This window comes from Balaenoptera borealis (assembly GCF_965194805.1).
Source record: "Balaenoptera borealis genome assembly, chromosome: 6".
Taxonomy (NCBI): Eukaryota; Metazoa; Chordata; class Mammalia; order Artiodactyla; family Balaenopteridae; genus Balaenoptera; species Balaenoptera borealis.
Genome location: NC_138863.1, coordinates 120,214,376 through 120,239,733, shown reverse-complemented (window position 1 = coordinate 120,239,733; position 25,358 = coordinate 120,214,376). Strand labels below are relative to the sequence as shown.

General features: G+C 45.8%; 1 protein-coding gene across 14 annotated transcripts in view; it reads left to right on the top strand.

Annotated features, from left to right (window-relative positions):
- CLASP1 (cytoplasmic linker associated protein 1) overlaps positions 1 to 25,358 on the top strand; it is a 260,361-nt gene that overhangs the window by 30,268 nt on the left and 204,735 nt on the right. For all 14 annotated transcript variants that reach the window (XM_082397804.1, XM_082397807.1, XM_082397795.1 and 11 more), the window contains one exon: positions 3,224 to 3,703. In XM_082397804.1, coding sequence (XP_082253930.1) covers positions 3,509 to 3,703 — 195 coding nt within the window. In that variant the 5' untranslated portion in view covers positions 3,224 to 3,508. The remainder of the gene's footprint in view (positions 1 to 3,223; positions 3,704 to 25,358) is intronic.

Sequence of the window (25,358 nt, the reverse complement as noted above, 5' to 3'; positions counted from 1 at the left end):
GGCCACACCACGCGGCATGTGGGATCCTATTTCCCCGACCAGGGATCGAACCCGGGCCCCCTGCCTGGGAAGCGCAGAGTCTTAACCACTGGCCCTCCAGGGAAGTCCTGGAGCTATTTTTTTAAAATGCCCTGTGCAAGCCCTTCCCACCCTTAATCTTACTTAATGAATGTGGAGCCAGTATTCTTCCCATTGCCACTCAGGAAGTGGCAGAGTCAAGGCTGGAGGCTGTCTCACATGTGTACATTACATCAGGCTGTCCTGCTGTGTGTTTCTTCATTCTTGTTGAACCTGGTATTTTTAAACTTTTTCCTGTTGGCCTGCAGCAGAGTTGGGCTGCTTCTTGTGATGTAATTGTGAATGCTTAGGAAACTCTCCCTGGGGGGTACAGAGGGGAGCACACATATACTTATTTGCTTGGGTAGCTAAAAATATCTCTGCAAGGAGGTCCAGGAAGCTAGCGACAGTCTTCACTTTTAGGTGGGGAAACGCAGTGGCCGGGGGACAGGAGTGGGAGGGAGGTCTTGTACTTTTGTGCAGGAGGGGATCATCCGTTACTTCTTTTTTTAAATTAAGGAGAAAGAGAGAGAGAGAGAACAGAGAGGACCAGTTTGCTTAATGCATGAGGGCTTCTCGTATCTCATTCTGTGGGTTTCCTCCATAAGGAGTTTGTGACCTACTTCTGAGGGTGCTAATAAGCCTTTACTGCGTAATTACCATCAAGAAGCATATACTTATTTGTTAGAAATCTTATAGAATTCCAGTTGAAGAGGAAGTTTTTATATAATATGTATTTTAAAAATCACAGGAAAGAGACTTGAATGCGGAGGGCTCCTTCCTCTCCCGGGAGTGGAGACTTTGCTCTCTTGCCTGTTGCTTCCCAGCTAAGCATGAAGTCTGACCTTCTTTCCCTGAGTCAGAGCAGAACTAGGCCAGACTTGTAGTAACAAGGGTTTGAAGGTGGGGAAGGGAAACTTATGGCCATGCAACCTTAGACAATTACTTACCTTAGCCTCAGTTTCTTCCTGTGTAAAATAGGGATGTTAATATCTACTTTGTAGAGTGGGTTGGAGAATTAGAGGTAGTCTGTATAAATCGTCTAGCGCAGAGCCTGGCACCTCATGTGGGTGCTCCAAAGCGGTATAGTCATCATCGTTACTGGGTAGTGTCTGTTGATTTTAGGCCCCTTGAAGGAATAAAGGATATGAGATTCTTTTCACTGAGAATGAAAGCTAGATGTTTAGGGGAAGAAGGAGTGTATCAGTTATCTCCTGGTGTGTAACAAAGCACCACAAATCTCGTGACTTAAAACAACAATGAACTGTTTCTTATCCTTCTGTGGTTTGACCTGGTGGTTTTTGTCTCCTCAGATGTATTTGTGTAGCCTCAGTCAGAGGATGACTGGAGAGGCTGAGTGGCGCCCCATGGACTCACTCACGTGTCTGGCAGGTGCTGCCGGCTGGTTTTGAAGCATGTTGGTTCCCCTCTAATGGCCTCTCGTGTTCAGGAGGCTAGACCAGCTTTCTGACAGCGCAGCAGTCACGCAAGCTCCAGCGTCAGACCTCTGCTCGCTCCTGCAGTCTCTGATTTCCCACTGGCCAAAGCAAGGCTCAGACCAATCCCAGGGTCACTGTTGGGGGGATGAGACCCCACCTCCCCTCGGTGGGGGAGGAGTAGCAAAGCATCTGTGGCCCTTTTTAATCTGTCACAAGCTTGACCTTATTAAATCTCCTTCTTGGGCTAAAACTGGGCCCAGAAAGAAAAGGTTCTGTTGGTTTCTCCACTTTTCCTGTATCACTGAACCCTTCATTAGTCTGACATAGGAGCTCATTAGGGAACTGGGGATATTTTGTTTGGACTAAAAGTTGGAGTGAAGGGTAATAGCTCCTTTTCTGTATTTGAAGATCTTTCTTGGGAAGGAGGGACTAGTTTCAGGGTGTGGAAATGACTGGAAAGCACGTATTTCCTCCATTTAAGGAAGGATTGCCACGTGAGACAGCGAGTCTTCTTGATTGGAAGTAAAGCAGAAGATGGGTAATCAAGTGCCAGGGACTTTGCAGGAGGGTTTTCCTCATTGAATGACTTGGCTTGTTTCTCATTCTAGAACTCGGAGAGAGCATTGTGCTTTTTTGCTGTGGGTAGGAATGGGGTGGGGGTGATGACAGGAAGGGAGAGATCCCCTGTGCTCAGACTGGAAGAGTTACCCTGCACCGGATTTTACCCTTACTTGATTTATAAGGTCAGCTCTACCTGCTGAACCCCTGAGAGTTGGCACCTACTGTCGGCGTGAAGAACGTTTCTATTTGGTACAGTGTCGGGGGGATGCTGCATCTTGAAGACAGGTTTTCTGTGCGTCTTCTTGGGTTAGAATGGAAGGAATTGAGAGAAGAAATTGCAACACATAAATGTGTACAATTGTTCCAGCAGCTGTAGATTAGACGGTCGGCCTGTCTCATTTGTCTAATGAAAATGGTTTTGGTACTTTCCCCATATCATGCGTTTTGCGCCACCCCAAGCGTGATTTTGAGGTCTCCTGATTTTGTAACAAAACACGCAGCCCAGTTGGTGCTATTGTCAGTGGAGAACACTGTGTCAGTGGAGTGTGATCAGCATGTGAGCCTATTTCCTTTTCTCCCTCCATCACTCTCTTTGGAGGAAGAGGCAAGGACCACCACCTACTCACCCTGTTGTAAAGCTGCTGAGCAGGAAGTTTGGTGTAGGTGCTGCCTTTGGCTTTGGTTAGTGTGACCGGGCTGGCCAGTCTGGTCAGTGGTGTTTCTGTGGAACCTGCCTCACTTCCAGCACTTGGGGTTTTAGAAAACTGAGAGTGAGACAGGAAGCTACAGTACCTACAGGATTCAGACACAGAGTGGTGTTAGGTTTTTTTGGTGGGAAGCAAAACTTAAGCGACAAATACACCTTCCAGCTGAAGCAGATGATTGCTCTCCTGACTGGTGCATTTACAAACTGGAAAATTGTGAAAAACCTCAACCCACCAACTGTGAAGCTCATTGGCTGTTCGCTTTGGGCTTCGGTGTTCTTCCTGATAAAAATAATCATTATGTTATTCGGATGTGGTTGCCAAGCGTTCATGCTTCTCACTCCACTTGTGCTTATAAACGATGCTGCAGCGTGAACTGCTTTGTCTTTGATTGGATGTTTCCGAACGCTGGAGAGTTTTGTTACCGGTGCTGATTTGTCGTTCTCTTCTCTGACTTTTCAGGATGGACTGCTGAAGTATGAAGTATTCCAGACCCAGGAGGAGAGCATCACTCTGCCACTCACTCCCTTCTCCCCTACTAGTTATTTAAATTGGACTTTTAATATCCTACCAGCTGCTCTTCGGACACACATGGTGCATTGTTGCCATTCCCCAGATTGCGTCTCTGAAACACAGGCTCCTAGTAACCTTCAGCAAACAAAGAGGCCGCCTCCCGGGGCCGCCTGCCGGGAGGCTGTCACCCCGACTGCCCTCTAGCTTCGGCTGCCTCTGGGCTGGAATTCCACCATGGAGCCTCGCATGGAGGTCTGCCTGGCACAGGTGCTGCAGAAGGATGTGGGGAAGCGACTGCAGGTTGGCCAAGAACTGATAGACTATTTCTCAGACAAACAGAAGTCTGCCGACCTTGAGCATGACCAGACCACATTAGACAAACTCGTGGACGGACTCGCTACCTTTTGGGTGAACTCCAGCAATTACAAGGTAAGCCATGCGCTGGAAGACGCTCTTCTAGGTGGCCAGGTAGACGTGGGGGATCAGAATGGGTCCTAGAAGAATCCTTTGTGAGCCGTCAGCATGATCCCTTGCTTTCCAGTAAGAGCAAGTAGAGTTTTCTTTGATTTTTGTTGGAGCTCAGAAAACCCCTCGTCCTTCAGCGCACTGAGAGAAGGCCAAGTGACCGGATAAAGAGAGGCTTTTATGTGGGAGAGGTTGCAAACATTTGCAGCCTTGAAGTTGAAGTGACTATCGCGTCTAGCAGTGAGTGGCCCTTCGTGAATAGCAAGTGGCTTCACCAATTTTCTCTGGGGGTGGAATTGGCAGTAGGATGTGGGCGTTTTACCTGCGGGTCCCTGTTTTGAAGTCAGCCCAGGTACCCAGCCAAGGGCCCTCCAGTGACCTGTGTGTAAAGGCCTGGAGGATATCCTTCAGATTCCAAAGATCAAGGCTCTACAGGTGCCCTTGACGGGTGGGAGGGGCCAGGCGGGGTCCCATGACCCGACTGAGTTGTGAAGGTTGATCGTGTTGCCATTCGAGGACTAAGTTTTCATGAATGAAAACTGGGCTGGGCTCAAAGTGCTGAAGAGGTGTCCTTTCCCCCCCCTCGCCCTCCCCACCTTTAGTTTGTTAAGAAGGTGGCCCCTTTGGGTCCGGTTGAGGTGGAAGACAGCGTGGGACATGTGCTAATAGGTGCTATAGACATTATAGACAATCGGGCTTCCAGAAACTGAACCTTTTGTGATTTTTCATTGAACCAGTCTTCTGACAGGGATTCGGACTTGGAAAGGGTGCTTACAGGATTGCTTTGTTTGCTCTAGTATAGACTGTTTTCCAATTACATTAAACCTTGATCTTATCTAAGAGTCAGCAGGCTTTAGACTTGTTACCTCGGGCCCTAATAGTTCACTTACAACTCCACATAAAATTTACCCTAATAGTCTTTGAAAGCCGAGCTTAAATTTCCTGTTTCATTCATCTGTTTATTCATTTAGCTGGAATTAGCTGAAATTAACAAGTGCTGGCGCTGGGTGGTGGGAGCGTTACAGAGGGGAGGGTGATAGAGACTCTCTAGTCCTACATTTTTGAGGTCTGGGAAGTCTCCTTGTCTGTGTTTGAATCACGGCTCCACGAACCTTTCTGTGTGCAAATCAGGATGCTTCTGGCTCAGAGTAACTGAACGCTGACGTAGTTGACTTAAAGTTATCTATCGTAAGGAGATTGAGTAATTTCCATTAAGTCTGCATAGTTAACGCAGTGGCCAGGGAAGAAGAATGTCTGCTTGTGTCTTTTACTTGGGAGGAAACCTTCTCTGAAGCTCCCCAGCAGACTTTTTTACATCGCATTGGCCAGAATGGCTTTGCGCGCCCACCATAGTATCACTGGAAATGGACAGGTGTCCACGGTGGCCTTCAGCCATCACGCTCAACCTCCGGGTCCTACAAAGGGGTTCAGCCTCCCCTGAGCGAAGTGTGTGGCCGTGTGGAAGAGGTGGGGTACTCGGGCGGTATCAGACTCCTGATAGGAAGGAGGAGGTGAGGGATAGGAGTATCAGTCAGTATTAAGACTTGGTTCCTGTCTTCAAGGAGCTCGTAGTCTGGGGGGCGGGGTGGGGAGTGGGCATGAATAAATAAGGGAATGGTTCCAGTCAGTGTCGAGTGTGCAGTAATAGAGATGCACAGAATTTGGTGGGAAGACAGAAGAAGAAAGTAGTAACGTTGTCTAGAGGAACCCAGAGGTTTGAAGAACTGGGTCTTTTTTTCGTAATAGGAATTGCAGAGTCACAAGGGAGTGAAAGATTAAGACTTGACCCTTTGTGAAGTAGTTTCTAAGAAAGACAGCTCGGTGGGAAGGAAAGCAGGAAGATGGGGTTTGCTGCTGACTCGCGTGCCGTCATGGACAAGTCACTTTACCTGTCTGTGCAGGGCAGGTGTTTGACTACATCTTCTCTCGGGGCCCTCCAGCTCTGATACCTTGTGTGACTTCATAGCGATGGCTTTGGAGTCAAGGCAGTGTCTTGTGGTTCTGATCTGACCCAGTGCTGAGCACCCCCCTGGTCTCTAAGGTCACTAAGTATGGTGACTGTGGGCCTTGTTCACACCTGGAGCTTAGAGCCTGGAACATAGCAGGTGCTCAATGAATCCTGGTTACCTGTGTGAACTCAGGAACTTAGGCGTACTCTCGGCAAGTGTTCCTGGTTGCTTTACTGAAATCTGGAAACGTATCTTTTAGGGACCCATACCTGTTTTTTTTCCTTTATCATAGAGCAAGATTTCTCATTCAGAGCCTGAAGTACACTTTAAGTTTTATTCGAAGGGATTCACTTTGTATTAAATAATTCTCTGAAGCTTGGCTTCTTGAAATTTTTTCTTTTCAAATTCAGGACTAAAAAGATAAGAGAGGAAAAGGGAAGTACTTTTGGCCTTCCAAAACAGTAGTGCTTGGGTATTGTTATTCCTTTTCCTAGCAGGGAATGTAGATGAATGCAAGCACAAGATCTTATTTAAAAAAAATAGTTGGCTGAAGCTTGAATCACTTTATTACCTTTGAGTATTTCTTAACATGGTAGACAAATTTGTACCTGGTTTTGATTAAAGTTTACTAGCTATCATTTCTTGCTTATTTACTGTATGTATGCATTTAGTATCTCATTTAATCTTCATAACACCCCTGCAAGGTAGATGGTGGTATCCTAATTTTATACATGAGGTCACCGAAATTACTGAGAATTACGAGGTAATTTCTACTTGTGATTATGGAACTGGGATTTAAATGTAGGTCTCTCTGGGGACCTCCCTGGTGGTCCAGTGGTTAAGACTCCACGCTTGCACTGCAGGAGGCGTGGGTTTGATCCCTGGTTGGGGAACTGAGATCCCACACACAGCGTAGCGTGGCCAAGTAAATAAATAAACAAGTAATAAAAAAATGTAGGTCTGTCTGATTTCCTAGCCAGTGTTCCTTTCAGAAGAATAGAGGTCAGCAAACTTGAAGAATAGAGGTAAACATATTAGGCTTGGTGGGCCCTGTGGTCTTCTTGTAAATATTTAACTAGTTTGGGCCATTATGATGCAAAAGCAGCCCCAGAGAATGTGTTCATGAATGGGTGTGGCTGTGTTCCAGCAAGACTTAATGTCCGGGAGCAGGTGGAAGGTCATTTGGTCCCCTGGACCGTAGTCTGCCAACCCCGGCACTAGCTAGAACATTGAGCACCTACTGTGTGTAAATGCTTCTCCTTCGCTGGTGGGAACCATTCGTGATTCAACTGGGGGAAGAGTGAGCCTTATAATTTGCACATAAGTTGGGAATAGGGGAGCATTCATTTAGGTTAAATAGAACGCAGTTTGCTTTTGGAGCATTTTAGCTCTCTTGTGCAGACTCATTTTAGGGTCAGTATGCGTTCTGCTAGCCTATCGCTGGTTATCTAGTGTGAGCTGGCTGTGATCACGGGTGCCTCTCTGCACGGGGTGCTGAATTGAATCTCGGAGACAGAGTGTTGAGTGAAGTAGAAAAGAGTAACTTTATTGCTTTGCCAGGCAGAGGGGGATACAGCAGGCTCCTGCCCTCGTAAACTAAGTGTCCCTTGAGGCGGCACCAGGACCCTGCCCCCGCCCCCAGGCTGCACTGTGGTTTCTTGGCTGCTCCTCCCGTGTCTCTGCATCCCCTCCCTTCCCTGATTAGCAACCGTTGGAACCTGCCCTTTGGGACTCAGGGAAGGTCATGGAGGCTGAAAGGAAGGGCTCCCCGCGCCCAGGAGCCCCTACAGGGTCCTGCTCAGTTTCAGCTTTGGACTTTGTTGGATCACCTTGGGGAGTGAGTAATTGGTTCTTTAAATAATGTCCTCATACAGGCGGCACACCCTGGGACTACACTGTGGGGCGCCTTTCACCACCCCACCCGACCCCGTTGCTGGAAGAGCTTTGTAAGTTTTCGATGTCACAGTGACCATGGGAGACACGGAGGAGATGGGAGACTTCTTCTTGATTATGGGGCTTCTTTTCTAGATTAGTCTGACATTAAAGATAAAAATAACAACGAAAAATTTGAATATGGCTGCCCTCATTGATCTGGTCTCCTCTTGCTGTTTTTCCTGAATAAAACTCAAAGAAAGAGGAAGATGGTGGAGTAGATTCCTGATGTACCTCCAGCCACTTTTCTTGTCTCCCCCGGCCCCTTTAGGTGAGAAGGGATGAAGGTAAGAGTGAGCTCACCTGGGGAGGCCACCTGGGCCATGGCAGTTGGAGGGAACTGAGGGAGCCTTTCCCAGCTCTCCCAGGTCATCTGAGCAACTTGCCTTGAGCCCAACAGCGCAGTGCGTGCAGCCTGGCGGGTTCTCACAGGGCAGGGACGTGCGTGTCTAGCGGGCTGATCGGAACAGAGCATCCCAGTGGGGACCAGGTGCTTTTGTGAATATAGTCCCGCAGTCCCTTCTCTGCAGTTACAAGTTCCCCAAATCTCTGAAAACCTAGTGTTCTTCATTTTTCATTTGATCTGAAGTGAACCGATGTGAGACTACTTACGGTCCTTATTTACCTGCTTAGGGCATGTTGTGCTGCAGAAACATTCACGTTTGATGGTGGGTGCCGGCCCAGGTTCTGTTCAAGGGGTATCTATCTATCTATCTATCCTTCTGTCCCTGCCTGTCTATCTATCTGTCTAAAACTGTGTGCAGCATTTTACCTTTCTAAAACGTGAAAATTCCGCGTTGCAGAACACATCTGGCCTCCAGAGTTTTGAATAAGTGACTGTGGACTTGTATTTAATATTGTAGAATAATAATAATGACCCACGGTTATGGGACATTTCCTATGTACCAGAAATTGTGCTAAAGATGTGTTCATTTTAACTAATTAGTACCATATGAAGTAGATCTTGTCATCCTCATTTTACAGATGAGGACATTGACGTGCACATAAATCAGGTAACTTGTTTAAGGCGACAGAGCTAGTAATTAAGGTTTCTGGGACTTGAACCCAGGTGTTCACGCAATGGCTGAGGTACATTAAGCACTTATCCTGTGCGGGTACTGCCCTGGGGGTGGGTATACCGTGGGCAGAAGACAGGCCCGGTCCCTTCCCTCAGTGTCCGGCCAGTGCTGGGCAATCTCGCTCTGTCTAAATCTAATATATGTGGACTCCAGCCCTGTGCACTGTTGTCTCAGGGCCCAGGCCGTGCTGACTTGTATTTGAAATTTGTAGGTTCCCTCTTAACTGAGGGCTTCCTTCCTCCCCGCCCTAATGGTCTTCATGGTGTAAAGGGGGGACAGGTAAGACAGATGAGAGGGCAGGGCACAGTGTAGGGTAGGGAATAATCAACTGTTAAACTGCACTGTTAAACTGCATCGTAGGAGCGTCTGTAAATGCCGTAGTGCCCAGAAGCAGACTGCAGAAGGTTTAGTCTCTCCTTAGCTGCTTTACGGGGCGCAGTGTGACCCCTGCCCCAGATCAAGTGCCCTTTATGGCTGGAGGGGCAGGTGCTGACAGATACCTGGAGGCCCCTCTGTTTCCCTTGCCTATCTCTAGAACCTTGGCTTCTCTTGAGGCTTTTATTTTCCCCCTTTGTCCTTGAGAGGAGAGCCACAAAAGATGATTGGATTCAGATTAAGTGACTTCCGCTTCTTTTCTTGGCTGTCGGCTTGGTGCTGCCGTAGCGATGAGGCCTTCCAGAGGCTGTTCATTCTTCCCAGGTTTCCCTTGCAGCATTGTCCTGTGGGTTGCAAGAGGTGAATTTTTCTGGGTGTAGTTTAAAAAGACAGGTGCCTCTCGTAAGTATGAAAGCTACAGTGAGCAGTACTAAGCAAAAGCAAAAAAAAAAAAAAAAAAAAAAAAATCCAGGAAAAATTATTTCAAGAAAATTTATGCAGCTTGTCAAATAAAAATGGTGTCCTTAATGTATGTGATTAATGGCATTTCTTCCTGAATATGTATATGCAAGGGCAGCAAAGTGTATTTGGAAATAATTCAGGTTGGAGTATGAGCAGTCTGGATTCCCGTCCTGGCTGTGCCACTTAGACCTTTGAGCAGGTCACTCTACACATCTGTGAAAGGGGTCTGATGATACCTGGTACATAGCATTGTTATAAGGGTCCAGTGAGCCAGTGTACGAAGGGGCCAGGACTGCTTGGTAGCAGCACGTGGTCAGTAAAAGAAGCAGATGAAGATTTGTAGGTATTGGGCCCAATGATAACAAGATCTGTAGAAAGTGAACTTTTATGTGGGACTGAGTTTGTGTGCTTTCCTGTAGCCCTTGTCAGCCTGTGCCCTGGAGCAGAGGCCTGGCTCTTTTGTAATACAGTAAGAATCCTTGAACCCTGCACTGTTGATAACAAAGGCTCTGAGCAGAGCAGCCGCTGGCTGGGAATTCTGAGGGTGAGTTTAAAACCTACTGGCAAAGGCAGCCCACTGATCGAGGACCCCTGTTTTTGGAGGGTTTCACTTGTTCTTTTTAATACTTTGCCTGGTTTCAGAAAGCTAAAATTGAAATAAGGATACATATGATAAAAGAAGTCATAAATTGGATGTCAAAGCAAAAAGGAAAAGAAACAGCTGGGGTGAGAACATGGAGATGACAATGAGGCTGATGTTTACAAATGGCTCACATTTGTGAGGCACTCGTGTGCGGGGTCCCTGAAGCGCTTGGCGGTCATTGCCTCCTGTAATTGTGAGGCAGGTACCCCGTGATAAGCCCTGGGATTGGTCCCGTTCTACAGCTGGGAAAAGAGCAGTGAAGCAACTTGCCCAGGGTTATATAACTAGAAAGTTATTTTAATCTGGACAGTCTGACCTTCGAGCCCACATCCGCATCCATGCAGTATGGCTTCCTTTATAACACTGCGACAATATTTATAGCATACTTATCAGAGCAAAAGAGTGTAAGGACATAGCCCACAGCTACCGGTGATGACTTTAGGAGGACAGGTCCTGAGTGAGAGATACGCAACTCATTTTGTACTTTAATAAAAAACCAAAATTATTTAAGATCAGTGTATTTAAAACAGTTCTTTGGCTGGTCCTAATAGAATCATGACAGTATATACTTTTTGAAGTTTTTATTTTGGAAAATACTCAGACCTATAGGGAAGTTTCACAAAACAATGCAAAGAAGCATTATTTACTATAGCCAAGATATGGAAGCAGTCTAAGTGTCCATCAATCGATGAATGGACAAAAAAGATGTGGTGTGTATACACACACGCACACACACACAATGGAATATTATTCCGCCATGAAAAAGAATGAAATAATGCCATTTGTGACATGGTTGGACCTTGCGGACATTATGCTAAGTGAACTAAGTCAGACAGGAAAAGACACACCCTGTATGATCTTATATGTGGAATCTAAACAAAACAGGACACAAACGAAGCTCACAGGTGGTTGGTTGCCACAGGCAGGGGTCGGGCGTTGGGCGAGATGGGCGGAGGCTCAAAAGGCACGGACTTCCAGCTCCAAATTTAGTCCTGGGGGTAACATGCCGCGGGCACGTAGTCGAAAGTTGGTGAGAGAGCAAATCTTACAAGTTCCCATCACAAAAGAAACTTCCTGTAACTATGTATGGTGATGGACGTTAACTGGACTTATTGTGATGATCATTTTGCAACATGTACAGATATCGAATCATTATGTTGTACACCTGAAACTGATGTCATTATACCTCACAAAACAAATAAATAAACCCAAAGCCAACATACGAGTGCAAAAAATTTCCATGTGTTTCATTCAGACCCCAGTGGCAATACTTCACCACTTGTTTTATCTTCTCTGTATGTGCGTTTTATTATCGTTTGTGAGTTGTAAGACACGTGCTCCGTTTCTCCTAAATATTCATATTTCCTAAAAACATGGGCGTTCACTTACATAGTCTTACACAGGTATCTAGAGCAGGATTAGGATTGATAGAGTACTAATATACAGTCTGTGAACCTTATTCATACTTTACCTGTTGTCCTACTGATGTCCTTTATAGCAAAAGAAAAAAAATTTTCTGGTCCACGTGCAGTCCAAGCTCACAGGCTACATTTTGTTCTCACCTGTACGGTCTCCTTTGCTCTGGAGCAGTTCATCACCAGTCTGTCCTTGTCTTCGTTGGCTTAATGCTAGGCCGTTTGTTTTGTGTAGCCCCTCCATTTGAGCTCGTGAGCTCGGTGGCTGCTTCTCAGGATTGGGTTAAGGTTATGCGTTTTGGCAGAATACCATGGAAGTGATCGGTGTATCACATCAGGAGGCACGTGGTATCTCTTTGTCCCACTTGGTGAAAGAGGTGTTTGCCAGGTTGCTTCCAAAAGTCGATATTTTTTCCTTTTATGATTAGTAGGTAGCTTGTGGGGAGGTATTTTGAGACTGTAAATATCCTGTTTGTCATCAAACCGTCACCTACTAGCTTTAGTATCCATTGATGATCCTTGTCTAAAATAATTATTTGGATGCCAAAGGGTGATTTTCTTTTCTTTCTTTTTTTTTTGGCCATGCTGCGAGGCTTGAGGGATCGTAGTTCCCTGACCACCCGACCAGGGATGAAACCTGGGCCCTCAGCAGTGAGAGCACAGAGTCCTAACCCCTGGACCGCCAGGGAATCCCCCAAGGGTGATTTTCTGATTCCATCATTTCTTCTCCATTTATTAGTTGGCTCCATATATTTTTGAAATGTATAACCTTTGTCTATTTGTATAGCAGGAATTAAGTGTATATTTTGATAGTTATTCCCAAAAGGAGCTACTGTGATGAAAGAAAAAAATGTTTAAGTTTAGTCTTATTTAGGTACATTTATATTTGTAAAGAATTTAAGGCAACCTAATAATTTGTGAACATAATGTGGTGAAGTTTGGTTTGAGCTCTGGGCTTCCTAGCAGCCAAAATAGAAATGGAGAGATGGTTACCTATACCCTTTTTTAACAACTGTGAAAGGAATATAGAAAGGCAAATAACAACAAAATGCCTTCCTGGATTTAGCAGGGTATTAAAGGACACTTTGCATGAGGGGGGAAAAAAGGAGAGCATGGAAAACAGATGAAACAGAAGACAGTATTGAAACCGTGCACCTCAGATTGGGACTTGAACCCATGTGCTGGGATTCTAACCCCGCCTAAACCCACTTTAATCCATGTGGCTGGGACTCGAACCCGGCCAAAAGCGTGATTGGGACTTGAACCCACGAGGCCGGACTCAAACCCGGCCAAATCCCACGGTCTTCCAACTGAGATCACACACCTGGTTTCAGGACTTAATGAAGCTCAGGTTCTTGATGTCTCATCGCAGAAAGAATTCAGTGAGAGACAAAGTGGTAGGTAAGAAGTGGATTTATTTAGAGAGAAACACACACTCCACAGACAGAGTGTGGGCCAAGTCAGGAGGTGAGAAAGGCACCAGGGTATGGAGTTGTCAGTTTTTATAGGGCTGGGTAATTTCATAGGCTAATGAGTGGGAGGAGTATTCCAGCTATTTCAGGACGGAGTGGGGATTTCTAGGAATTGGGCCAGTGCCCACTTTTTGATCCTTCTGTTCGGCCTTGAAACTGTCATGATGCCCGTGGGTGTGTCATTTAGCTTGCTGATGTGTTACAGTGAGCATATACTGAGGCTCAAGGTCTAGCGGAAGTCGACTTGTCCGCCATCTTCGACCCATTTGGTTCTAGTCAGTTTATGTCATGCCCTCGGGCTATGTCATTCTTTCAAAGGTTGTGCCCTGCCCCTTCCGTCCTGTTTTGGTACTGAGTGAGACACAGGTTATTCAGCTGTTCCTGTAGACAGAATTCACCAGCTAGAGTTCTGGGCTAAGGGGAAATTGTCAGATGGCATCCAGGGTGAAAAGATAACCAAGAGCTAGCCGGCCCCACTGAGTTATCTTTTTAAAAAAAAAAAAAAAAATTATTTATTTATTTGTTTGGCTGTGCCAGGTCTTAGTTGCAGCACGTGGGATCTTCGTTGCCACGTACAGGATCTTTGTTGTGGCATGCGGGATCTTTAGTTGCGGCACGCATGCAGGACCTAGTTCCCCAACCAGGGATCGAACCCAGGCCCCCGTCTTGCAAGCGTAGAGTCTTACCCACTGGACCACCAGGGAAGTCCCTGAGTTATCTTTTTAACAGGTTAAGTAGAGGGAGAGTCTGTGACAAGGACCACGGCAAAGAATCCAGAGAAATTGGATGAAAGTGGCTTGAAATAGAGAAAGGGAGGTTGGCCTAGAGGAATTATCTGGCTATAGCTGATTTTCACAGGGTATTTGGGGTAGGGGCAAAGAGGGCTGTCCATTGTGGACCGTGTGGATGGGGTTATAGATGAGGAGGAAGTGCTTGGTGCCAGGCCTGATGGTGGGTAGGAATTTCTGTTTAATCATCCTTATTAAAGGCTTTGTGGGAGAGATGGCCTTTGGGCCTTTTTTGGGTGAGAGAAGGGAGATGACTCAGTGACTACACAAAGGACCGTGTGGCAGGCCTCGTTAATAGAGGTGATGTTTTGACATAAGTGGCCTGTCCTACACGAGTGAGGCGGGTCGTTCATGAGTGAGGCGGAGCTAGAGTCCCAGGTGGAGGAGCCTGGAGGGGGGCCGTAGGGAGTGACTGCCCTCTGGCACCTTAGTAGGACCTGGGAACCGACTAGAGGGGCAATGGAAGCCACTGAAGGACCAGCAGCTCTGGGTGCTGATGTGGGTGGTGTGGACTAGGATGACTTAATGTAGCTTTAATGCATTCTTTTCTTCTATGAGTTTTTAGCTGTTATTTCTTTATCCATACTTGGTTGCCAGCATCTAGGCTGTTTCTAGTTTTTTGCACTGAGCATCCTTGAACATACGCGTGTATTGCCCTCTTGTGTGTCTCTGCACTGGAAGTTCTGAAGGGTTGAAGTGTTGGGTCGGAGCAGGCCATATCACACCCACCCACCGGTGCTGTGTGAGTGCCTTCGTACCGTTCCTGGGTCCTGGGTGTTACTATTTCTCCGAACGTTTCTCCTTTTTGCTGGGCAAAAGATGTCTCTATGTTGCTAGGAGCAGTGTTGGAGAACGTTTCTTCTGCTTCTGACCTTTCAGATAAAAACAAATATTCAGAGGATATAAAGTAAATAATTTAATTTTTGCTAATCTCATTTCCCCCTTAAATGACTGACGCAAATAGGTTCTGTCTGGGCCATCTTAAACATTAGCAGAGTAGGGGATATCAGTAGTCAGGGGGAGGGAGGCCTGATAACTTGACAGAGTCTACCCTGAAGTGGATTGAAGAAGCGGGGTCTCTCTATTTGTTGTTATTTATTCCCATTAGCTTTTGTTAAAAAAACCCCACAGAATGAATAAGAGAGTTGTGAGGAAAACACCCACCATAATCCATTTCTTTGGAATGTTCCTTTCCTTTTTCCAAATGCTTTCCCATCTAGTAGAACCTAAATATCAGCGCATCTTAACTGGGCTAAGATGGGAGATACTGAGTAAAGTCACTTTGTTTTTGTGGGACAGTGAGGGTATGTGTCTGATCTTACTTGATTCTTCATATAATTGTAGCCTGACCTAAGGAGTGTTTTTTAAAAAACAGCTTCGTGAGGAAAAGGATTGATATTAACCTTTCTGCTCGTGGTGAGGAATTTGGATGGACTTTGTATTGAGCAGTAACTCAGTTCAAACCAGTTCAACACAGAGAGGGCATCATTGGGGCAGACCCCTGGCTGGGGCCGGGGTTTACCGTGGAGAGCGCGGGGCCTTGGGGGGCGTCTGCTCTGTCCGGCCATTGGCTTCTGGACTCTCCCTTCAGCACTGCCCTCGTGGCCACCATGGTCCCACCTCACATCTTGCGGCCCCGTCACCGGGACAAGAGCCTCTATTCTCCCAGCTGGGAGTGAGACATGCCGCCCAGCCTTCGGCGCACTCGCTGTGGCCAGGCAGGTGCGGCGCCACAAGGAAGTGGTGGCCTCTCTCAGAGCCTGCACGTCGGGGGCTGGAGGAGGTGGGACGGTTCCCCGAGGGGAAAGAGGGCTTGGCTGGGGGCGCTGTGGGCAGTGGGGACCTCACAGAGCTCAGATTGCTTGAGAGGCTGCAGGGCCCCCGTGGAAGGCCCAGGCTGGCAGCGCAGCTGTTGTACTCGCTGGTGTGGATTTGGGGCGCCGTTGGCCTCTGCTCCTCGCGCTCAGGAGTCGGCGCCCAGAGGTGCCCCGCGCTCTGGGGCTGGCCTGGTACCTGTGCCCGTGCCTCGCTTCTCTCCTCTGATGACTCTGCATTATGTGGGCTTTTCGCTGTGTCATCAAGTGAGAGCGTTTCCATCTTTCCCAGCCCCTTTAAGCTGAGAACTTATTTATTCTTGGTGGTTATTATACTAGTGTTTGTAATTCTAGTACCAAAATGCCGGTGTTTTTAGGGGTATGATGCCATTCTTTCCGTAGTTTAAACATCTGAAGTCTGGATCACTTACGTATCGATGCACGTACAGAGTCACAGGCTGGTTTTTAACGTTTCAGATGTGCATTTGCTCACCGTTTGCCTGTCCGGTTAAAACCATTCCTGGGTGTCTTGTTGTAACTAAGGAGACGGCAGTTAACACGAGTGAAATTGAGCCTCTTACGTTTATTGATCACTTACATTTTTCTGAGAGCCAGTTTGGGCCTTTCACTTCTGTCGGAGCTCCCAAATGGAGTAGCTTTACAGTTAGGAGGGGAGGGGTGATGTGATGTTCAGGAGATTGATTTGGATGCTGTCGGGGACCAGGAAGGGGACCAGGAAGGGGACCAGGAAGGGGACCAGGAAGGGGACGGCTCCAGGCCTGCTTTCCAGACTTCCCGGGTCTGGGCCGCTCCCCTGTGTCAGGGGCTAGACTCCTGCTCTCCTTCGCTGCAGCTCCAGGGCTGTTCTCTCGTCCAGACCTTCTCTTCCCTGGGACGACTTACTTTAGTCAGTCAGCCTTCCTGCCTAGTCATGCTGCTTTGAGAGAAGCCTGTTCAGAGCAGGTGGGCGAAAGGCAGTGCGCTTCGCAGTGACTGCTGCCTGGGGGCCAGTGGCAGACATGCGCCAGGCCCAGCGCGGGGGGCTGCTCCTGGCTGGCTGTGTGTGGGCCACAGCCCACATGTAAGATGAGTGGGGAGGTTTAGCCTCCAGGGCCCCACAGCACAGGGGATGTGGGCACGGCGGGGACATGCCGCACACCGAGGATAGCTGACGTACGGGGACTTTGCTTTTTTTAAGTGCTTACTGAACATAGTTGAGTTCAAGAAAACCTCATGTATACGCTTCACTGAGGTACACAGGGGCTTATATTTTGCTTTAACATCTGTGCTTTAACTCTCCATGTACATCAGTACATAAATGATTCAGACGTCACGTTTTTCAAATACAGAAAGACGACCATAAAATACCGTAAAAACACTGGCATTTGGTGCTAGAATTCCAAGGAAAAATCTGGTATGGCATGTGCCACACTATTAATGGAGTGTTTTTAAGCGGGAGGGGAGCATTTAAGGGAAAAGAGAATGTTCACATTACTACCGCATTAAGTATTTCAGTGTTGGAAGTTTCTTTTGTAACATCTGGCATTAAAAAAAAACTTTTCTTTTTTAAGAAAACTTCGGGCCCTCAACGCTGTTAGTTCTCTACACAGGTCAGCTTTATTCGTATTAGAGATGCATTTCTGCCGGTGTTCTCATTAATAACGGAGCAAGTGGAGCCAGCAGGTTGAAGGTGGCGGAACAGGAAGCCATCTAGAAGATGCTCGAAAGAGAAACCTCGAGTGCCTTGGGAGAAGGATTTGTTTTTTGAGGCCCATCGTTAAAAATTTTATTTTATTTTTTAAAGTTTATTTTATTCAAGTATAGTTGATTTACAGTGTTGTACTAGTTTCTGCTGTACAGCAAAATGACTCAGTTATATACATTCTTTTCCCTTATGGTCTATCACAAGGTATTGACTAGAGTCCCCTGTGCTCTACAGTAGGACCTTGTTGTTTATCCATTTTCTGTATAATAGTTTGCATCTGCTAGAAGGATTTATTTTTACAGACTGAGATCTTGATCCCTTTCTATAGAAAAAATTGGTCCGTTTCTTTTGCCAGCCCCCACACGAGGTCCTCCTGGTTTAGGGCGGCGGTGCACCTCTAGGAATGGAGCACCGACCCAGGCGAGCTTCCGCACTCAGTCTCTGTGGAGCCGTGATCTAGAACCCTGTTTTGGCGATTGCTTTCACATCCTCTGGAACCATGGCCTGCCTCTGCTCTGGCTGTTGTTTTTGTCACTTGCCGGCAAATGCTTCCAGGCTGCAGAGATGTTTAGGAAGCCCTTTGTGATGTTGCGGCTTCCGCTCAACAGTTCCTGGTTGGTACTTTTTCCCCCTTTTTCTTCGAAGGTGGCTCCAGTTCGGTAAAATACAGAATTCCTAATGGAAACGTTCAGAGCCTGGAATCTGGGGCCAGACTGCTAGGGTTAGAAGGCATGCTCCTTCCCTTACTCCCCCTCTCACTGGCTGTGTGATCCTGGGTAGGTTACTTAACCTCTCTAGGTCTCAGTTTTTCATCTGTAAAATGGGGACAGTATCCTTCTCAGGGTTGTTGTGAGGGTGAAAGAGTTCGTACGCAGGCAGTGCTTGACGGGTGCACAGAGCTGCAGGCTTGCTGGCTTTATGATGATTTTACAGCACCCGCTGTGATAATCTTTCTCCATTTCTCTCTGGTTGGTCCAGCACTGTCACCACTTGCCTTTGGTTGCCCGTTAGGGGTTTAAATGGTCGCAGAACAACCAAACAGCAGCAGAAAGAGAGGCCACAGGGGAAGAAGCAGTCTGGTTACAAAGCAGCCTCGTTTCAGGAGACTGTAGTTGAGGGAGCTTTGCCGTGTGTCTCTACAGGGCACTGGGTGCAAGTTTACTGGCTCCGGCCTCTCCGTGCATTAACATGTGTACTAAGATGGGTTGTGGGCTCTTTCCTTCTTCCCTCCCTCTTTCCCTCCTCAGATGAGCACAGAACTCATCACAGTCAAGAACAAAAGAGAACACCTGTGAGCAGGAGAGGGACGGGGCTTGGGTGGGGAGATAGTAGCTTGATGGGCACTAGGTTGGGGCTCTAGAAGAGGAAGATAGTTTTGCTTGAGTAGAGTTAAAAGTGCGTTAGAGGTGTTTGCTGTGCGTATTTTGCCGAAATGAATAACTGGTGAGGGAGGTTGTGGAAAAGGAACTGTCTGAACGTCATGAACAGAATCACCAGGTATTCGACCTCCTGCCACGTGTCACAGGTAGTAGTAGGTTTTCCTATGCGTCGTTCTTACCCCACTTCCCAGAGGTTGGTTAGCCCAGAGACTCCTCAAGTTTAGGCAATGTCCTCTAGGGCACAGAGCACAGGACTGGAATTTACTGGATGTTTGTAGCGTGGCAAGGCCTTTACCTCCCTCATTCAGCCTCAAAAAGCTTTGAGGCTGAATCCACCTTGTTCAGGGGGTAAGTTCAGCAGATGCTTGTGAGACAGGAGGGAGGGGAGCACCACAGGGTCTCGTCACAGTGGCTGGGAAACGGCTTGGTGTCCACAGGTAGTGCCTAGAGCATGGGTTCTAGGTGCGCGGCCTTCAGTAGTTGTGGCACACGGGCCCAGTAGTTGTGGCTCGCGGGCCCAGTAGTTGTGGCTCACGGGCTCTAGAGTGCAGGCTCAGTAGTTGTGGCGCACGGGCTTAGTTGCTCTGCGGCATGTGGGATCTTCCCAGACCAGGGCTCGAACCCGTGTCCCCTGCATTGGCAGGCGGATTCTTAACCACTGCGCCACCAGGGAAGTCCCGTTAATTTTAAAAAGTAATGTGCGCTTGAACTGCGATAAAGAACTGGAAGTTTCTGCTTGCATTTATTCGGCTGGGTCAGTAGTTGAAAGCGGGCCCTGGTGTCTTGCTTCTTTACGTGCTGACCTACTGACCTGCTGTCCTGAGGGCTTGGCTGCCTGCAGGCTCGGCTTGGGGTGCAGCAGCCTTCTTCCTGAAGTGGCCCCTTGACTCCGCAGTAACCTTTGTGAGACGCTGGTCTGCCTGAGGAACACGTCCAAGGGTGAAATTCAAGGTCAGCTCCGTAAGATAGTCGTTGCCCAAGTGACACAGTCAGACAAAATGAATCTTCCCTCCCCACATTCTTGGTGCTAGAGGTCAGGGGATGGCTCTGATGCAAGCTTAGGGTAGAAGAGAACGCTTTTTGACTGATTGAGGGCATGGCCTTTCATTTCTAAGTGGTTTAAAGAATTTACGGCCCATTGTTTGTTCATTCCAGAGTCCTAATGATATGGGTGATATTTTTTCTCAGACAGGAATGTGGGTTTTGGCAGTGACTCTGCATCACAATAACTTGAAAATAACCCAGTCCTTTGGAACCGAAATGAAAATGTGTGACCTCTGTGCACGGGATGTGCGTGCACATGAAAGAAATGTGTGCATGGTGAATAAAAAGTCATTTGAAACTAGAAATAGTGGCTTTCAAGTTGGGAAAATCTCACATACCCAGCATTAGGAGAATATGAGATACGTGTGTGTATTTCCACCCGTTTATCAGGAAGATGGTGTACTCCGCTCAAGGATAGCCTGTAAAGACTTTTCAGTGGGGAAACGCTGATGGGAAGATGTAAAGTGAAAAAGGCAGGAGCAAAATTTATATCGAGCAAGGTCTCAACTGTGCACAAGTGTGCAGAAAAAATGATCTAGAAGGAGCTGTGTGAAAATCTGAATGGTATTAATCTACATCGGGAAATTATAGATGATAGCTTTTCTTTCTCTGTTCCTGTAGTTTCTAAATGTTTCACGGTAGGCATTTGTTATTTTTATAAACAGAAATTAAAGAATTTTCTTCTTCAGCTGCTTTTGAGACCATATTGGTCAGGAAGTGAGAGGGATGACGTACCACGCACGCTGTCTGCTGCAGAAATCAGACTTGTTGCAAAAAAGCGATGCCTTTGGTAGGCGCACAGTTGCACGTCCGAAATTAAGGAGGGTCCCTGGTAGCTTAAAACGGTTCCTTAATTACTCTTTTGGAATTACGGTTACAGTAAAGTAACTTTTAAAATATGACTGATACGCAAGCAGTATTGCAGTTAGGGTCACGAATCCACTCAGCATATTCAACTATGTCAGCCCTACTTTTCTGTCATCAATTTTCATCTAATTGCTTGAAAAAGATGAAAAAAATCTGTAGAAAATCTGTTACGCGTTCAACACAGGAACTGTTTTGATAAGTTTTGCTGGCTGAGTGAGCAAACATTGGTATGAATTTAGCTTATCTTGATGATTTAGTTTACCCCCCTTTTCTTTTTTTTTTAATTTTTATTTATTTATTTATTTATGGCTGTGTTGGGTCTTCGTTTCTGTGCCAAGGGCTTTCTCTAGTTGCGGCAAGTGGGGGCCACTCTTCATTGCGGTGCGCGGGCCTCTCATTATCGCGGCCTCTCTTGTTGCGGAGCACAGGCTCCAGACCCGCAGGCTCAGTAAGTGTGGCTCACGGGCCTAGTTGCTCCGCGGCATGTGGGATCTTCCCAGACCAGGGCACGAACCTGTGTCCCCTGCATTGGCAGGCAGATTCTCAACCACTGTGCCACCAGGGAAGGCCCCCCCCCTTTTCTTTTACATTTATCTTTTTGTGGCGATTGCTGGATTTTATTTTGTTTTCGCCTCAGAATTTTGGTACAGAAGATTGTGAAATATGCCATGGCCACATGTTCAGAGTTGATCAGCGGGGCAGTCAGAGGAAGCCAATGCTGGCTGTGTGATTTGATTCCTGCTTTATAGTAAAAGGAGGATTAATTCAAGAGGAAAATGCTGATTTATCTTCACCAATGCATGCGCGTGGAGTTGGAGCACGTTCTTTATATATTTCAAGCCATTAGAGTGGGCATCCTTTGCCGTGAAGGAATGTATTGCCTCTTCCTGTCTGCTTCCCTAACAAAACAGCCTTGGTAACAATTATAATGGCTTTAGTGATTGCCAGGGTCTGAGGGAGGAGGTGGGGTGGGGGCAATGGGGAGTGCGTGCTGACGGGTGACGGGGTTCTTCTGGGTGGTGAGGGTGTTCTGGACTTAGATAGTGGTGGCGGCTGTGCGGCCTTGTGCAGGCACTGACAATCACTGACCTGCACATTTTAAAAGGGTGAATTCTATGGTATGCGAATGATGTCTCCATTTTTTTTTTTTTCTATACATCTTTATTGGAGTATAATTGCTTTACAATGGTGTGTTAGTTTCTGCTTTATAACGAAGTGAATCAGTTATACATATACATATGTCCCCATATCTCTTCCCTCTTGCATCTCCCTCCCTCCCACCCTCCCCATCCCACCCCTCTAGGTGGTCACAAAGCATTGAGCTGATCTCCCTGTGCTATGCGGCTGCTTCCCACTAGCTATCTATTTTACATTTGGTAGTGTATATATGTCCATGCCACTGTCTCACTTTGTCCCAGCTTACCCTTCCCCCTCCCCATGTCCTCAAGTCCATTCTCTAGTAGGTCTGCATCTTTATTCCCGTCTTGCCTCTAGGTTCTTCTGACCATTTTTTTTTCTTTCTTTTTTTTTAGATTCCATATATATGTGTTAGCATATGGTATTTTTTTTTCTCTTTCTGACTTACTTCACCCTGTATGACGGTCTCCAAGTCCATCCACCTCACTACAAATAACTCAGTTTCGTTCCTTTTTATGGCTGAGTAATATTCCATTGTATATATGTGCCACATCTTCTTTATCCATTCATCTGTCGATGGACACTTAGGTTGCTTCCATGTCCTGGCTATTGTAAATAGAGCTGCAATGAACATTTTGGTACATGACTCTTTTTGAATTATGGTTTTCTCAGGGTATATGCCCAGTAGTGGGATTGCTGGGTCGTATGGTAGTTCTATTTTTAGTTTTTTAAGGAACCTCCATACTGTTCTCCATAGTGGCTGTATCAATTTACATTCCCACCAACAGTGCAAGAGTGTTCCCTTTTCTCCACACCCTCTCCAGCATTTATTGTTTGTAGATTTTTTTGATAATGGCCATTCTGAATGGGATGAGGTGATACCTCATTGTAGTTTTGATTTGCATTTCTCTAATGATTAATGATGTTGAGCATTCTTTCATGTATTTGTTGGCAATCTGTATATCTTCTTTGGAGAAATGTCTATTTAGTTCTTCTGCCCATTTTTGGATTGGGTTGTTTGTTTTTTTGATATTGAGCTGCATGAGTTGCTTGTTTGTTTGGGAGATTAATTCTTTGTCAGTTGCTTCATTTGCAAATATTTTCTCCCATTCTGAGGGTTGTCTTTTCATCTTGTTTATGGTTTCCTTTGCTGTGCAAAAGCTTTTAAGTTTCATTAGGTCCCATTTGTTTATTTTTGTTTTTATTTCCATTTCTCTAGGAGGTGGGTCAAAAAGGATCTTGCTGTGATTTATGTCATAGAGTGTTCTGCCTATGTTTTCCTCTAAGAGTTTGATGGTGTCTGGCCTTACATTTAGGTCTTTAATCCATTTTGAGTTTATTTTTGTGTCTGGTGTTAGGGAGTGTTCTAATTTCATTCTTTTACATGTAGCTGTCCAGTTTTCCCAGCACCAGTTACTGAAGAGGCTGTCTTTTCTCCACTGTATATTCTTGCCTCCTTTTCAAAGATAAGGTGACCATATGCGTGGGTTTATCTCTGGGCTTTCTATCCTGTTCCATTGATCTATATTTCTCTTTTTGTGCCAGTACCATACTGTCTTGATGACTGTAGCTTTGTAGTATACTCTGAAGTCAGGGAGCCTGATTCCTCCAGCTCCGTTTTTCTTCCTCAAGATTGTTTTGGCTATTCGGGGTCTTTTGTGTTTCCATACAAGTTGTGCAATTTTTTGTTCTTGTTCTGTGAAAAATGCCAGTGGTAGTTTGATAGGGATTGCATTGAATCTGTAGATTGCTTTGGGTAGTAGAGTCAGTTTCACAATGTTGATTCTTCCAATCCAGGAACATGGTATATCTCTCCATCTATTTGTATCATCTTTAATTTCTTTCATCAGTGTCTTATAATTTTCCACATACAGGTCTTTTGTCTCCTTAGGTAGGTTTATTCCTAGATATTTTATTCTTTTTGTTGCAATGGTAAATGGGAGTGTTTTCTTAATTTCACTTTCAGATTTTTCATCATTAGTGTATAGGAATGCAAGAGATTTCTGTGCATTAATTTTGTATCCTGCTACTTTACCAAATTCATTGGTTAGCTCTAGTAGTTTTCTGGTAGCATCTTTAGGATTCTCTATGTATAGTATCATGTCATCTGCAAACAGTGACAGCTTTACTTCTTCTTTTCTGATTTGGATTTCTTTTTCTTCTCTGATTTCTGTGGCTAAAACTTCCAAAACTATGTTGAATAATAGTGGTGAGAGTGGGCAACCTTGTCTTGTTCCTGATCTTAGTGGAAGTGGTTTCAGTTTTTCACCATTGAGGTGATGTCTCCATTTTTAAAAAAGAAGGGATTCCATGTGTGAAGGAGTCCCATCTGTGTCCCACCAACCCCTTTAGTCCTCTTAGTAGTAAATTACAGAGTAGCCTAGTTCTCCCAGAGAAGCCTGGGTTAAGGCTGAATTTACACAGGCATTTGACATGAGAGTTTAAAAAAATCCATGTGATTAAATGATCAGTCCCATCTAAAATGCTGCTATGAGAAGACAAAATCTTTGGACATGATAATACCATACTTAAAAGATCTGTTTCAGGAGGAGCATTATGGGGATGTATTAGTGAAGACTGCCTCTGTTTTAAACTTTAAAATGGAACAAACATGTATTAGGTGTCAATAAATAACTGAATGAAGGAAGAGAAGGGAAGTAGGTGGGCTTTGGACTTGAAAAAAATGAGGGTTTTTTTGTTTGTTTTAAGAAACAGTTGCTTTATTGTGGTTTTCAAATGGGGGAAAAAGAAAGAAGACCTCTAACAATTTTGAATGTCTAGTTATATGACAGATCTTCTGATAATTGCTTTCCATATTTTATGCCATTTAAGCACCATAAGAACCGTATTTTCAACCCTATTTTAAATTTGGGAAACTAAAAATAAAACAAAGAGGGACTTCTCTGGCGGTCCAGTGGTTAAAACTTCACCTTCCAATGCAGGGGGTACAGGTTCGATCCCTGGTCGGGGACCTAAGAGCCACATGCCTTGCGGCCAAAAAACCAAAACATAAAACAGAAGCAACATTGTAACAAATTCAATAAAGACTTTAAAAATGGTCCACATCAAAATAAAACAAAAAATAAAAAATAAAATAAACATTCACTGCCCCCTCCCCTTTAAAAAATTACAGTTGTATGAGTAAATGCCTTCAGAAGTTCCCGAAGAGCAGTGACACCCAGTGTATCACCTCCCAGAGATGCCCGCATCTTGGTGAACATCTGGGCATTTTCTTGTGCATGTATCACATTAGAATTATATTACACAGGGAATTCCCTGGCGGTTTAGTGGTTAGGACTCTGCACTTTGACTGCGGGGGGGCCCCGGGTTCGATCCCTGGTCAGGGAAATAAGATCCCGCAAGCCGCGCGTCGTGGCCAAAAAAAAAAAAAAGATTATGCTATACATGCTGTTCTAAGGCCTGTTGTGTGTTTGTTGATTTGTTTTACTCAGTGTAAAAAGTTAGTAGAATTTTTGGGGGGATAAAATATGGTTGTTTCTATGGCCTCGTGTTAATTCCTTTTTGTGTGTGTGTAATGATTTACCTAATCAGTCAGTC